Genomic DNA, 12,796 nt, shown 5'->3' on the forward strand with positions numbered 1-12,796 from the left:
TATGTAACATATTTAAGATGGTTGGGTTGGCATTTCTTTCTGTTGCGCTTGCAGGTCTTTAGTTAATTTATGCTTGCGTTGCCATGCTGTGAATATACCTTTGGCAGTTATTTCTTTGGGTATGGTTTGAAATTCACCATTGAAGGACACATTTCTATTTGTATTAAGAAGGGCTTAAATTATAGAGGGAAGAAACAGTGGAACCCACATTGAAAATCAAATGTCTCCTGATGGGAGACAATGCAGTACAGGAAGGCATGAGCAGGATGGCTACAGAGAATTTGGATAAGTAAAACTTGGTTGATCACCTAGAACCATAGAACACTACAGCACAGAAAACAGGCCATTCGGCCCTTCTAGTCTGTGCCGAAATATTATTCCGCTAGTCCCATTGACCTGCACCTAGTCCATAACCCTCCAGACCTCTCCCATCCATGTATCTATCTAATTTATTCTTAAAACTTAAGAGTGAGCCTGCATTTACCACGTCAGATGGTAGCTCGTTCCACACTCTCACCACTCTGAGTGAAGAAGTTCCCCCTAATGTTCCCCCTAAACCTTTCCTTGGAATGCTAGAGACTTAGGAAGTATGTTGAGAAGAGTGATGTTAAGCTGCCTGATATGAGGGAAAAACAAATGCCAAGAAAAAATTGAAAAATTAGGCTGCTTTCCTTAGAACAGATGAGGTTATGGGCTGATTTAACAGAGCTGTTTAAAATTATGGAGAGATGGGACAAAATACAAAGAAACATACTGTTTCCAGTGGTTAAGGGAATAGAGGAACAATAGTAGCCTATTTATCCCCTCAAGTCTGTTCGACCATTAATTGGGGTCATGCTACCCAATAACCTAATCCTTGGCATCCAGATATCATTCTGGTAAATTTTTACTGCATTCCCTCCAAGGCCAATATATCCATCAGAATCTTGAATGAGGGAGCTCACAGATAAGATTGAGCACAAGAAATTTAGGGAAAATTTTTTTACGCAGAGATTCGAATTGGATTATCTGATTGAATCAGTGATTGAAGCAGAGACCATATCAACATTTAATTAGAGTAAAGAAATATGGGATGAGCTTAGGATTTCTGTTCATGTGGAGCATCAACACCTCATGGACCTGTGGAGCCACATGGCTTATTTGTGTGTTTTATTTCCATGTAATTCTATGACGTCTAACCTTGTTGCTTTTACCAGGAAAGGTTCTGTTAGGGCTATTTATTTTGGAAACTGGAATTGGAATGGAATTTCATCCTAAATTTCATCTGATTGATCGGCACAATGAGACTATTCCTGCAAATTAGGAATGACCTGCATGTTTTGCAGGAATTTAAACAAGATTTGTTCTTAACGGTTTTGTTTTCTTGTAGCGAAATGCATTTGCAAATGACACCATTCCTGCAGAGAGCTACATTAGTGCAATCCAGGCTGCACACCTCGGCACATTGTCCAACCAGAGTCTGCCACTTGCTGCCTGCCTGAAGCATATTCTCCTGTCGTTGGTCAGGCTCACTGGTGACCTTATTGTGTAAGTCAATAGGTGGCTTTTAATTCATGACTCTGTATTAGTTCTGAGATTTCCCTCCCCTGTGCCTGAAAGCTTCAGCTATCATTAACCTGTTTGTATCGTAGTATTTTTCACTTCAAGAATGCTGTGTTGCTTTCCAGTCTTTCAGCTCTTGTGCATGTGTGCTGGGTATTTCATAAACCTATTTTTTTTTTACTGAGCCATACACCTCAGTGACTGAGTGTGCTTCTACATTCCCATTGCTGCGTTTGAGCAGATTGCTTGAGGTGCAACAGTTCCTCCATTTGACTGCCTGCACAAAAGCAGGGCTGTGATCAGAAGTTTCATAGGATGGGGATAGCACTGTAGGTGCCTATTGTACCACCTTCCCTGACTCTGCCCCTCCCTCAAAAGCAAAGCCTCATTTTTCTCTCCCTGTTCCTACACAAGTTTACATTCCAAATTATATTAATCTATTTCTCATACCGTCACTATGTATTTCGGTGTTGTCCATATTTTTGACTCTTGTCTTCTCTCTTGCAATACTCCTATTTTCAAGTAGCTGAATTGCTTCTCTCAGTTAAGCATTACATATCATTAATTTTCTGTTCTAATTTCATACTAGGTGGTGTCCTGATGAACTGAACCCTCCACAGGTCATTCACACGCTGCTGCCATTGCTCTTGGAGACTAGCACAGAGAGTGTGTCTGAAATCAGCTCCACGTCATTGGAACGGATTCTCGGACCTGCAGAATCCGACGAGTTTCTTGCACGTATCTACGAACGACTCATTACAAGCTGTTATAATATAATTGCTAATCACTCTGATCCCAATAGGTAACTAAAGATTCAAATTAGTAAAGATCTGCCAGATAAGCTTTTGGATTTTGTAAATTAAGAGATGTTCTGAATTTATAGCACATTAGATTCTGATTATAACCAATTAAACTACTTGCTGAAGTGACCACTAAACTGGGTAATCATTGTATCAGATTCCCCATCCAGAAAGCAGTCAATCTTTGTATTGATAAAGCAATCAGGTGAGTATAAAATAAGATATTCTAAACCTAAAATACTTTTTTATTTTTTCACGGGATGTGGGCGTTGCTGACAAGGCCAGCTTTTGTTGCCCATCCCTAATTGCCCTTGGGAAGGTGGTGGGACCACCTTTTTGAACCACTGCAGTCCATGTGGTGTAGGTACACCTACAGCTATTAGGAAGGGAGCTCCAGAATTTTGACCCAGCTACAGTGAAAGAATAGTGATATAGTTCCAAGTCAGGAGGGGAACTTGCAGGTGGTGGTGCTCCTGTGTGCCTGCTGCCCTTGTCCTTCTAGGTGGTAGAGCCGCAGGTTTAGGAGGTGCTATTGAAGGAGCCTTGGTGAGTTGCTGTAGTGCATCTTGTACACACCGCTGCCACTGTACGTTGGTGGTGGAGGAAGTGAATATTGAAGGTGGTGGATGGGGTGCCAGTCAAGCAGGCTGATTTATCCTGGATGGGGTAAAGCTTCCTGAGTGTTGTTAGAGCTACACTTAACCAGGCAAGTGGAGAGTATTCCATCACACACCTGACTTGTGCCTTGTAGATGGTGGATCTGTAGATATGTAAGATATGTTCACCCAAACAGTAAATTAACTGCTTTTTATGTGCAATTTGCTGAAATATTTTGAGTGTAAATGTGCACAGTACTAATCAGCAGTTTAAAGAAAGAAGCAGACCAGATGTCTGATGGGCTCAGTTGGTAGAGCTTTTAAGTCAGAAGATTTTGGGTTCAAACCTTCTTGCAGGATTGAACACATAAATCTAACTTTACATTAGCAGTACTAAGGAAATGCGGCACTGTCAGATGTGCCATCTTTCAGATAAGATATTAAACTAAGGCCCTGAGTGCTTGTTTATAAAATATTCCATTGGATGATTTGAAGAAGAGCAGGGAGTTCTCCTGATCCACTGGCCAATATTCATACGGTCAATCAATACACTGAAAGCGACTAACTATCCTGAATCTCATTTGCTATCTGTGGAACATTGTTGGACACACAATGGTTGTCAGTATGCTGCTATAGCACTTCAAAACTAATTAATTCAATGTGAAATGCTTTGAGCCATCTTGAGGTTATGAAAGACACTATATAAGCCCAAGTTCTTTACTATATTTTCTGTAAATATGTTTTAAATAAAGGATATTCCATTCCATAGTTAATAGTTGTTTTGGCATTAAGTTGCTTATTAATCAGCTTTTTAAATTGGTTGTGGCTGAGCACCTTTACAGGGCATCACAAGAATCCAGCACAACTGATTTGTACACTCGTTCCAGATCTGAATTAGTGCAATTATTGAGAAACAGGATTCCAGCCTTGTACCTGCAGTTCTGTATTGGGAATAAATGGTTCAGTAGAAGTGTGCTGTTTTAGTCACTGATTAGTTACAATGTACAGGTCAGGATTTAAGTAGTGCAGCAAGTCATGATTTCCAACCCCATTCAATCTGACCTGGCTAGTACGGTCCATTTGTTTTTCTAGTGGTTTCCAGCATTTCCATATTTTGAGTGCCCAGGAAAAGGGGACTCGTGTTGCATGGGACATAATTTGTTTTTGTTGCTTGGGTTTTCTACGGAACATATCCCTGCCATCCACATATTGTAAGATTTACAGGGTATTGGTTTCAGATGAGAATATGATGTTTGGGGCTTACGTAACCACTGTGTTACTCCACTTATGTGGAAGGTGAATTTTGTCAACAGGGGACAGACATTTGAATTAAATGTCTGGGTTGGTATGAATTTTAAAAACATGCATTTTAAAACTGCCTTTCTGCCCAAGGCATTGAGCTTTGGGAAGCACATGTTCCTTCAGAGGATAAGAGCTAGTGTGCATTAAGCAATTTTTAAAAAAAACTTTTTTTACCTCATCTGTTTCCATAGTGGCTTGGATGAGACTATCTTGGAGGAATGCTTGCAGTACCTGGAGAAGCAACTGGAAAGCAGCCAGGCACGCAAAGCCATGGAGGAATTTTTTTCTGAACGGTAGGTGGAGAATGCTGTGCTAACTAGAGAAGTAGAAATGAGAGAAGCTGGATGCTAGGAATGTGAGCAGTGTTGGACTTGAGAGTTCCATTTTAGTTAAATGTTTGATCCTTTCAGTGGATCTTTCCTTTTTTAAATCACTGGCTACTTATTTCCCTGACTTGTTTACTTTGGCTGTATCATGGTTTATCCTTCTACCTGTTTGAGATACCTGCCTGCAGATTATCATGATGCAAATGTTTCTTGTGTGTACAAGTGTGGAGTTGATCCCAATGTCCACAGAATTTTATCATCACACAGTAAATGCTGTATCTGCATTTTTAAGCTTAACAATATTTGGCACAAATATCTGAACCCTGAGCACATCCCAAGATGATGAATCCCATCACACCATAAGCTACCAACTGTTCAAAATGAATGATTTCTCTTTCTGCCCCAATTTTCCATTTTTTTTTGCTAGTTGTAAGCAGCATTGGGCCTGTTCCATTGCCTGTAGAAACTCAGCACCATTAATACATTTAAACAAACATTATATTTTTGAGGTTGTAATATTTGAGTTTGAAAAACCTTAGCAATGTAATGTGTTAAGTGGACTTTTTTCTGTCCATCTGGATAGCTGCCCATCCCTGTATTTATATATTTTGGTTAGGTAAAGTCATGTCCCATCTTGAGGCTGTTGAGTTGGTTTCCTGTCTGCGTATCAGCTTCTGTTTTCCTTTCTTCCTTACAGTGGGGAACTGGTGCAGATCATGATGGCCACAGCCAATGAGAATCTTTCAGCTAAATTCTGTAACAGAGTGCTGAAGTTCTTCACAAAACTCTTCCAACTTGGTGAGTGGCATATTCAGTTTGCTCAGCTGTTAAAAGTTATTATAGCACATGTTCCTAATCTGAAAACAATGGTTTGAGAATGTTTGGCCACTCTTCACATTTTTGGGTTCTTGGGTGCAATTGCATTGACGGCTGCTTCAGGGTCAGTGCAGGATGAGAAGAGAAGATTTGTTTTGGAAGAATGTTGACAAAACCAAGACTAAGAAGGGAATTGAATATTTTGTTGTGTGGCTGACTCAGCAAACCAGAAAATCTGCCAACACTTGAACATGTGGTAGACATGAAGCACTGTTTTAATTTGTTGTCTTCAGAATTCTGTCTGTGCTGCATGTTTCTCAAGATTTTGTACTGTGGGCTAGGGAATATTGCCGTTAGTACTGCCAAATATTCCTGCCAATAAAAGGCATGGTTTTCAAACAAATCAAAATATATTTCTGGGCTGAAATTCATTAAAATATTTCATCTAAGGATAGCAGTAATTGAATGTAGATGTTAATATTTGAACCCATCAATAACATTTCAGGGGGGCTTTGCCAGATCGGGCAATCAGTGTAACAGGTTGTATTAATGAGAATGCTCCTTAAGACTAACTACCCAGTTTCTGTGTACAGTGGCTGCATTGCTGTAGAAAGTATCTCCTTTTCCTTTTGCACACTAGGTTTCATACCTAGTGCTTTGACAATGTAAGACTTTGTATATTGGCTGTGTTCCTCATCCCATTTGTAGAGGGGAAATGAGAATACAATTATTCAGGTTTGTAAATCAGTTTGAAATGAGACACTGGGTTCCACAGGGAGCAATGAAACTGACCAGTAGTATGTTGGAGCACTCCTAGCAAGAAGGGTGGTGTAAATTACTGTGTGGTTGGGATTGGTACTGGTTGTCCTAGCATAACATATTGCAATTTTTTTCCTTCCACCTTCACTCAGCTGGGGCCACCTCCAGCGTGATGTCATCACCAGACACATCCTCACCTGTCCTTTAATCATTCTGAAGGGCCTATTCCCTCTGTGACATCCTGGTCTACTCCTCAATGAGCTCAACCATCCCTTCATGTTTTCACACCACCTTCTCTTGCAAGTGCAGGAATTAGGATGCCAGTCCTTTTATCTCCTCCCTTCCCGGCATTCAGGGATCCAAACACTATTTCCCGGTGAACAGCAATTTACTCATATTACTTTAAATTTCATATACTATATTTGCTGCTCACGCTAACAGTCTCCGCTACATCAAGGAGACCAAGTGCAGATTGGGTGATTGGTTTGTGGAACATCTCTGTTCAGTCTGCCACATGACCCTGAGCTATTGCTAACCTGTATTTTTAATTCCCTGCCCCACTTCCTTTCCAATCTTAGTCCTCAGCCTCCTATGTTGTTCAAATGAAGCTCAAAGAATGCTTGAGGAGCAGCATCACAACTTTCAAATATACACTTTACTGCCTTCTGAACTCAAATTTTAAGTTCTGCAATTTCAGTGTGTAATCTGCTGATTTTTTTTCTGGACAGCAGTTGTTGATGATTATTCTGCTATTCTCGTTTCCTCTTCCTCTAGAGCCATCTTTTGTTTCTTTATTTGTCCCATTGCCTTTCCCTTGCCTTGAAGTGTCCCCCCTTTTGTCATTTATCCTCTCCTCCCTACCATTATTCCCTGTTCTTGCTAACACAGCCCCTGCCCACCCAACTTTCCCTACTTTTGGACTTGCTTAAAACCAATTACATTTATAACTTTTTTGAATTCTTATGAAGTGTCATCAACCTGAAATGTTAACTCTATTTCTCTTCAGATGCTGCTTGACCTGCTGAGTGTTTCCAGCATTTTCTGTTTTTATTTCAGATTTCCAACATCTATAGTATTCTGCTTTTCCTTTAAACTGAGTGTTTTGCTGTTGTACATATGTTCCTAGTTTATATTCATCTGTTTTGTTTACTATAATGTATTAAGTAAGCTGAATATTGATCGATTAGTGTAGATGATGCCTATTTGGTTAGATATGCAACAGTGGCTTTGTTTTGTGTTTCAGCGGAGAAGAGCCCAAACCCAAGCCTCCTGCATTTGTGTGGCTCATTTGCTCAGCTGGCTTGTGTTGAACATAGTCGATTACATGCCTGGCTAACAAGAATGACCCATGCACCACCTAAAGACTCTGACCAGCTGGATGTGGTACAAGAGAACAGGCAACTTCTGCAGATTTTGACTGCATGTATCGTTAGAGAGAACAGGTACTTAGAAACAGAGCCTTGAGTAAGGTTTCAGCAGCAAAGGTTGTGATTAGGTTACTTTCTCTTGTATGTAACAGGTGCCATACAAGACTTAAAGCACCTATGCAAGCACTTACAGGGAAGGAAAACTGGGATGGTCCAGGTAGAGAACGGAAAGAACTCATGTTGACAGACCCATTTTTCCACTCTGCCAACAATCTTGATAATTCCTAAATCATTCTGAAATTATATCAACCCTTAGACAACAAATATTTCTCTCAACTCTATGTTGGTAAAACTTAAACCATTGTGTATGCTTCCCATCTAAAATTGTGAGCCTTAGCACTTGATTCTTTTCTCATCTTAGGCTGTTCCCACAGACTAATGTGAAAGTGCACAACCTTGATACTTTTTCAGAGTTGAGCTTCAAACCTGACATCCCTTGCCACATTAGAGGCTGTCTGCTTCTTTGCTGCAATATTGCTTGCCTCTGTCCGCACCTCACTACGTCCCTACTGAAATGGTTTCCCAAGCATTCTTCACCTCCAGACTAACTCCAATGCTCCTTAGTAGCCTCTTGAATTCTATCCTCTACAAATTCCAACTTGTCCAAAACATCAGCACCTGTGCCCTATGCCATACTGAGTTTTAGTCCTCTTACTATGACCTTAAGTCTACTTTTCTGCCTGCTCCCCTGCTCACCGTAACCCTTGACTCCCTTCTTATAGCAGAGCCCTCAACTATTTTCGTTATTCACTCTGGAGCATTCTACCTAAGTTCCCTTCCCTCTCTTTCTCTCTTCTTCTCCAAAAGCCTCAAAACCTACTCCTTCGATCATGCAGTGATGACTCCAATTCTCCTACTCCTGTTTTTCCCCAGCTTCCTTGAAGTGCTTTTGGATATTTTATTATGTTAGATATGTTATGTAAATACAAGTAGCTGATTCATGAAACAATTTTTGGAGCTGGAGAGAGTTTGGATTTATTCTGCTTTCTGTACTTGTATATAATGTTTCATGATGGGAGATGGTGGCGTAGCGGTAATGTTGCTGGACTAGTAATCCAGAGGCTCAGGCTAATGTTCTGGGGACATGTGTTCAAATCCCACTATGGCACCTGGTGGAATTTGAACTAAGTTAATAAACCTGAGATATAAAGCTAGGTTCAGTGATGGTGACTGTGAAACTATCATCGATTGTCATAAAAACCCATCTGGTTCACTAATGTTCTTTAGGGAAGGAAATCTGGCATCCTTACCTGGTCTGGCCTACATGTGACTCCTGACCCACAGCAATGTGGTTGACTCTTAACTGCCCTTTGAAAAGCCACTCAGTTCAAGGGAAATTCGCAATGGGCAACAAATGCTGGCGACGCCCACACCCCGTAAAAGAATAAAGAAAAAAAATTCCCATTCATAAGAATGTCTTGCTTTGATTGCTGATACTGCAATTATTCAATCTAAACTTCAGAATCAAGGTCATGCAGATCTGAAGCTGTATTTGCAATTCTGTGGCTCATTAGAAAACAATGCCCTTTTTAAACCTTAACAGATTATGACAAAACATTTGAGATGTTTGGGCGGTTTAATTCAATATTAATAACTGGAAGGTATAGACTTCAGCCTGTTCTTTGAAGCATTTCTCTGCTAGTTAAAGTAATAGAGATTACTGATAATTATAGAAAACTAGTGAAGGTCACTGATTTACACTAACATCCGACTGCACTGCTTGTGATCAGTTACACTGGTGAATTTAAGTCCTCTACTCTGTAAATTGATTACTGGGACCCACTACTGAAACCAGCATTTCTAATCAGTTAATGACAGACATTATACCACAAGAAGAGGCCATTTGCCCATTGTGCCTGTGCCAGCTCTTTGAAAGAGCTATCTAGTTAGTTCCACTCTCCAGCTCTTTCCCCATAGCCTTGCACATTTTTCTCCTTCAGTATTTATCCAAAGCTCTTTTGAAAGTTGCTATTGATAGTTTAAAGTTAATGGTTAAGTTGATGCTAATCTGTTCTCGCCTCCTCCTTAGCCAAGTTGGAGAAGGTGTCTGTACCGTGTTACTCAACACACTTATCCCCATGGCAGCAGAAATGTTGTCCAATGGTGATGGAACGGGATTCCCAGAGCTCATGGTTGTTATGGCGACATTGGCCAGTGCTGGGCAGGGAGGAGGACACTTGCAGCTTCACCGTGCAGCTGTAGACTGGTTAGGGAAATGGTGAGTATGTGATATTAACTGGGTGAATGATTACAGTACATTGGTCTAGGAAAGTGGTTGTGTCTTGTGGTGAGCTTTTGAAATAAGAGTTTCAGCAGTGTTTTTAATTAACTGTTTTGCACGTGTTATAAAACATAAATGTTTGAGGTTGCACCAAACTTCTTGTGGGATGTGGATGGGGATTGAGTTTATTTGTTTCTAGTTCAAAATATTCTATTTCTTTGATTATGAATTGTTATGTCTTTGCTTTTCAGTAAGAAGTATCTTTCCCAGAAGAATGTCTTGGAGAAGGTGGGAGCGAATGTAACTCAGGGGAAGGTGAGTTGAGGGGAGATGTTGGGGTTGTGGGAGTAACTTTAAGAAATTGGCGAGTGTTTAAATTCATTATCCCAGCTTTTGCAAATAATTTTTTTTAAAAATCGTGTCCCTTTTTCTGCAGTTTCCCCCAGTTAAAAAAAACTGTTCCTTATTTCTTTACTGCTGTGTGGGGCGTGAACTGGACCTTGCAGCATGCAATTTACATCTGGGAGCAGTTTGAATGCACCTTTTGAATCCCAATTTAACATTTCTGTCTTGTTGTGCAGCACGTAGGCATGCTTGACTGTGCCTGCCACATCATGTCCTATCTTGCTGATGTCATGAATGCCATGCGACAGAACAGCGGGCAGGGATCAACACACCTGGTGGTGGATGGTGAGGAAAGGGCAATTGAGGTTGATTCTGATTGGGTGGAAGATCTGGTTGTAGAAGAAGAGGACTCGCAAGCAGAGGACTCAGTGAGTAGTTTGCTAGTCTGCTGAAACAGTTTTATTCAATGTAAGTAAACTGCCACTAACATTATAACTGGATCGCACATGCAATGAGCGGAATGTTTTTTTTTCCCCTAGGATGAAGATTCCTTGTGTAACAAGCTCTGCACATTCACAATTACACAGAAGGAATTCATGAACCAGCACTGGTGAGAACATTGGTCCTTCTGTTAAGCTGATGGTGTGTGACCTCCAGGAATTTTCCTTCTGGTAGAGTGAGGTAGGGATGGAGGGTTTAGGTCAGCCAAACCAATCCCAGTGCAACAATCGCCCCACTCCACTTGGACCTAATCCCTCCAGAATGGGAGTATCAAGGACTACAGTGGCTCATGGTGAAGGTCTGCCTTTCTCTAGAAACTACAAGTAGAAAAACTTAGTTATATAGTGTTCTTTTACAATCTCAGGATGCCCTGAAGCACTTTACAGCCAAGTAAATTCCTTGCAAGTGTAGTTACATTGTAATGTAGGAAATATGACAGCCAATTTGCACACAGCAGATTCCCACAAGCAGCAATGAGATAATGACCAGATAATCTTTAAGTGGTGATGGTCAAGGGATGAATATTGGCCAGGATAGTAAGGAGAATTCCCCTTCAACATAGTGCACTGGAATCTTTCACATTCACTTAAGAGGACAGACAGGTCCTCAGCTTAATGCCTCACCTGAAAGATGGCACCTCCGATAATTCAGCAGTCTGTCGCAGAACTTAAATTATGTCCGTATCTCTAGAGTGGAACTTGAACACATGGCCTCTTGACTCAGGCAGGAACACTACCACTAAGCCACTGCTGGCACCTGACAACTAGGAAAATAGGCAATAAATATGGTCTTTGCGCAGGTTCTGAAATCAAATTTTAAAATACACGATTAATTTCCTCTTTCAGAGATGGAAGCAGAAATAAGAATCGGTAATAAATTTCATAGCTTTGTAGATCAGTGTGATGTGTTTAGGTGATTACTGCATTGTTACAGATATGGTTATAGTCTAAAATGTGCTGTATTGGTCCTACCATTGTCATGTCCTTAAGTGCACTTCTCTCTGGGGAGAACATTAAATTGAATATTCTGCACTGTTTTTGATGATGGGAGAAGATTGCTTGACAGCACACTGTTTTGCCACTATTTGGTGATCTATTCTTTATTAATGGTGTAAATCACAAAGCTTGTGTAACATCAAATCTGTTTGCGCGAGACTAAGCATGACTGTGGATGGGGGAGGGTAAACTGATTCAATCTAACCTGCTGTTTCAGGTATCACTGTCACACCTGTAAAATGGTGGAAGGAGTAGGAGTTTGCACCATTTGTGCGAAAGTCTGTCACAAGGATCATGAGATTTCTTACGCCAAGTATGGATCATTCTTCTGTGACTGTGGAGCAAAGGAAGATGGAAGTTGTCAAGTATGTAATAAAAATAATTTGTACTGAAGGCAAAAATGAAACCAATTTGGTGCATCTTTGCACCATCTGTCAGTCGCTGTTTCTGCAAACTAATTTGGTGGCAGCATTTCAAGATTCTTTTTGTATCCTTGTTCACTTGTCTTTAAAACCTATGTTACCTCTGCCAACTGGAAGAGTACAACCTCTCCTGTGGATTTCTAGGTTGATGGGGCAGCTTTTATTGTTAATTGGTTTCACATGATCAGTAGCCATGAGTTATATTCCCATGAGTTTATTTCCATCCCCACATCACCTGCCTCAACCTTTCCTTCACCCTCATTCCTCAGATCCTTATCCATGCTTTTTATGGTTCCAGGGCCTGACTTCTCTTAATTCCTTCTCAGTTCCCTGTTGATCGAGCATACATACGAATTAGGATTAGGCCCTTCGGCCCCTCGAGTCTGCTCCATTTGATAAGGTCATGGCTGATTTGATTGTGGCCTCAACTCTGCTTTCCTGTCTACCCCTTCACCCTTCGATTCTTGATTGACAAGGAACATAGGACTTCAGAGCAGGAGTATGCTATTTGGCCCTTTGAACCTACTGCACCATTTAATAAGATCATGCCTGATCTGGTTGTGGTCTCATCCCCACTTTCCTGTCCATCCTCCATGACCCTTGACTCCCTTGTCTAACAAAAATCTATCTAACTCAGCCTTGAATAAATTTAAAGACCTATCCTCCACTACCTTCTGGGGTAGATAATTCCACACTATACTGACCCTCGAGAAAAAAATTCTCCTCATTTCTATCTTAAAGGGG

General features: G+C 40.8%; 1 protein-coding gene across 8 annotated transcripts in view; it reads left to right on the plus strand.

Moving 5' to 3' along the window:
- ubr4 (ubiquitin protein ligase E3 component n-recognin 4) overlaps positions 1–12,796 on the plus strand; it is a 182,104-nt gene that overhangs the window by 51,026 nt on the left and 118,282 nt on the right. For all 8 annotated transcript variants that reach the window (XR_013578892.1, XM_078557988.1, XM_078557990.1 and 5 more), the window contains 10 exons: positions 1,370–1,527; positions 2,132–2,344; positions 4,432–4,533; positions 5,264–5,364; positions 7,385–7,583; positions 9,598–9,786; positions 10,041–10,104; positions 10,371–10,562; positions 10,674–10,744; positions 11,848–11,995. Coding sequence is in view for 7 of the 8 variants with exons in the window: in XM_078557988.1 (XP_078414114.1) it covers positions 1,370–1,527; positions 2,132–2,344; positions 4,432–4,533; positions 5,264–5,364; positions 7,385–7,583; positions 9,598–9,786; positions 10,041–10,104; positions 10,371–10,562; positions 10,674–10,744; positions 11,848–11,995 (1,437 nt within the window). In the remaining variant the exon portion in view is untranslated. The remainder of the gene's footprint in view (positions 1–1,369; positions 1,528–2,131; positions 2,345–4,431; positions 4,534–5,263; positions 5,365–7,384; positions 7,584–9,597; positions 9,787–10,040; positions 10,105–10,370; positions 10,563–10,673; positions 10,745–11,847; positions 11,996–12,796) is intronic.

This window comes from Cetorhinus maximus, chromosome 15, assembly GCF_964194155.1.
Source record: "Cetorhinus maximus chromosome 15, sCetMax3.hap1.1, whole genome shotgun sequence".
In the NCBI taxonomy this organism is placed as follows: Eukaryota; Metazoa; Chordata; class Chondrichthyes; order Lamniformes; family Cetorhinidae; genus Cetorhinus; species Cetorhinus maximus.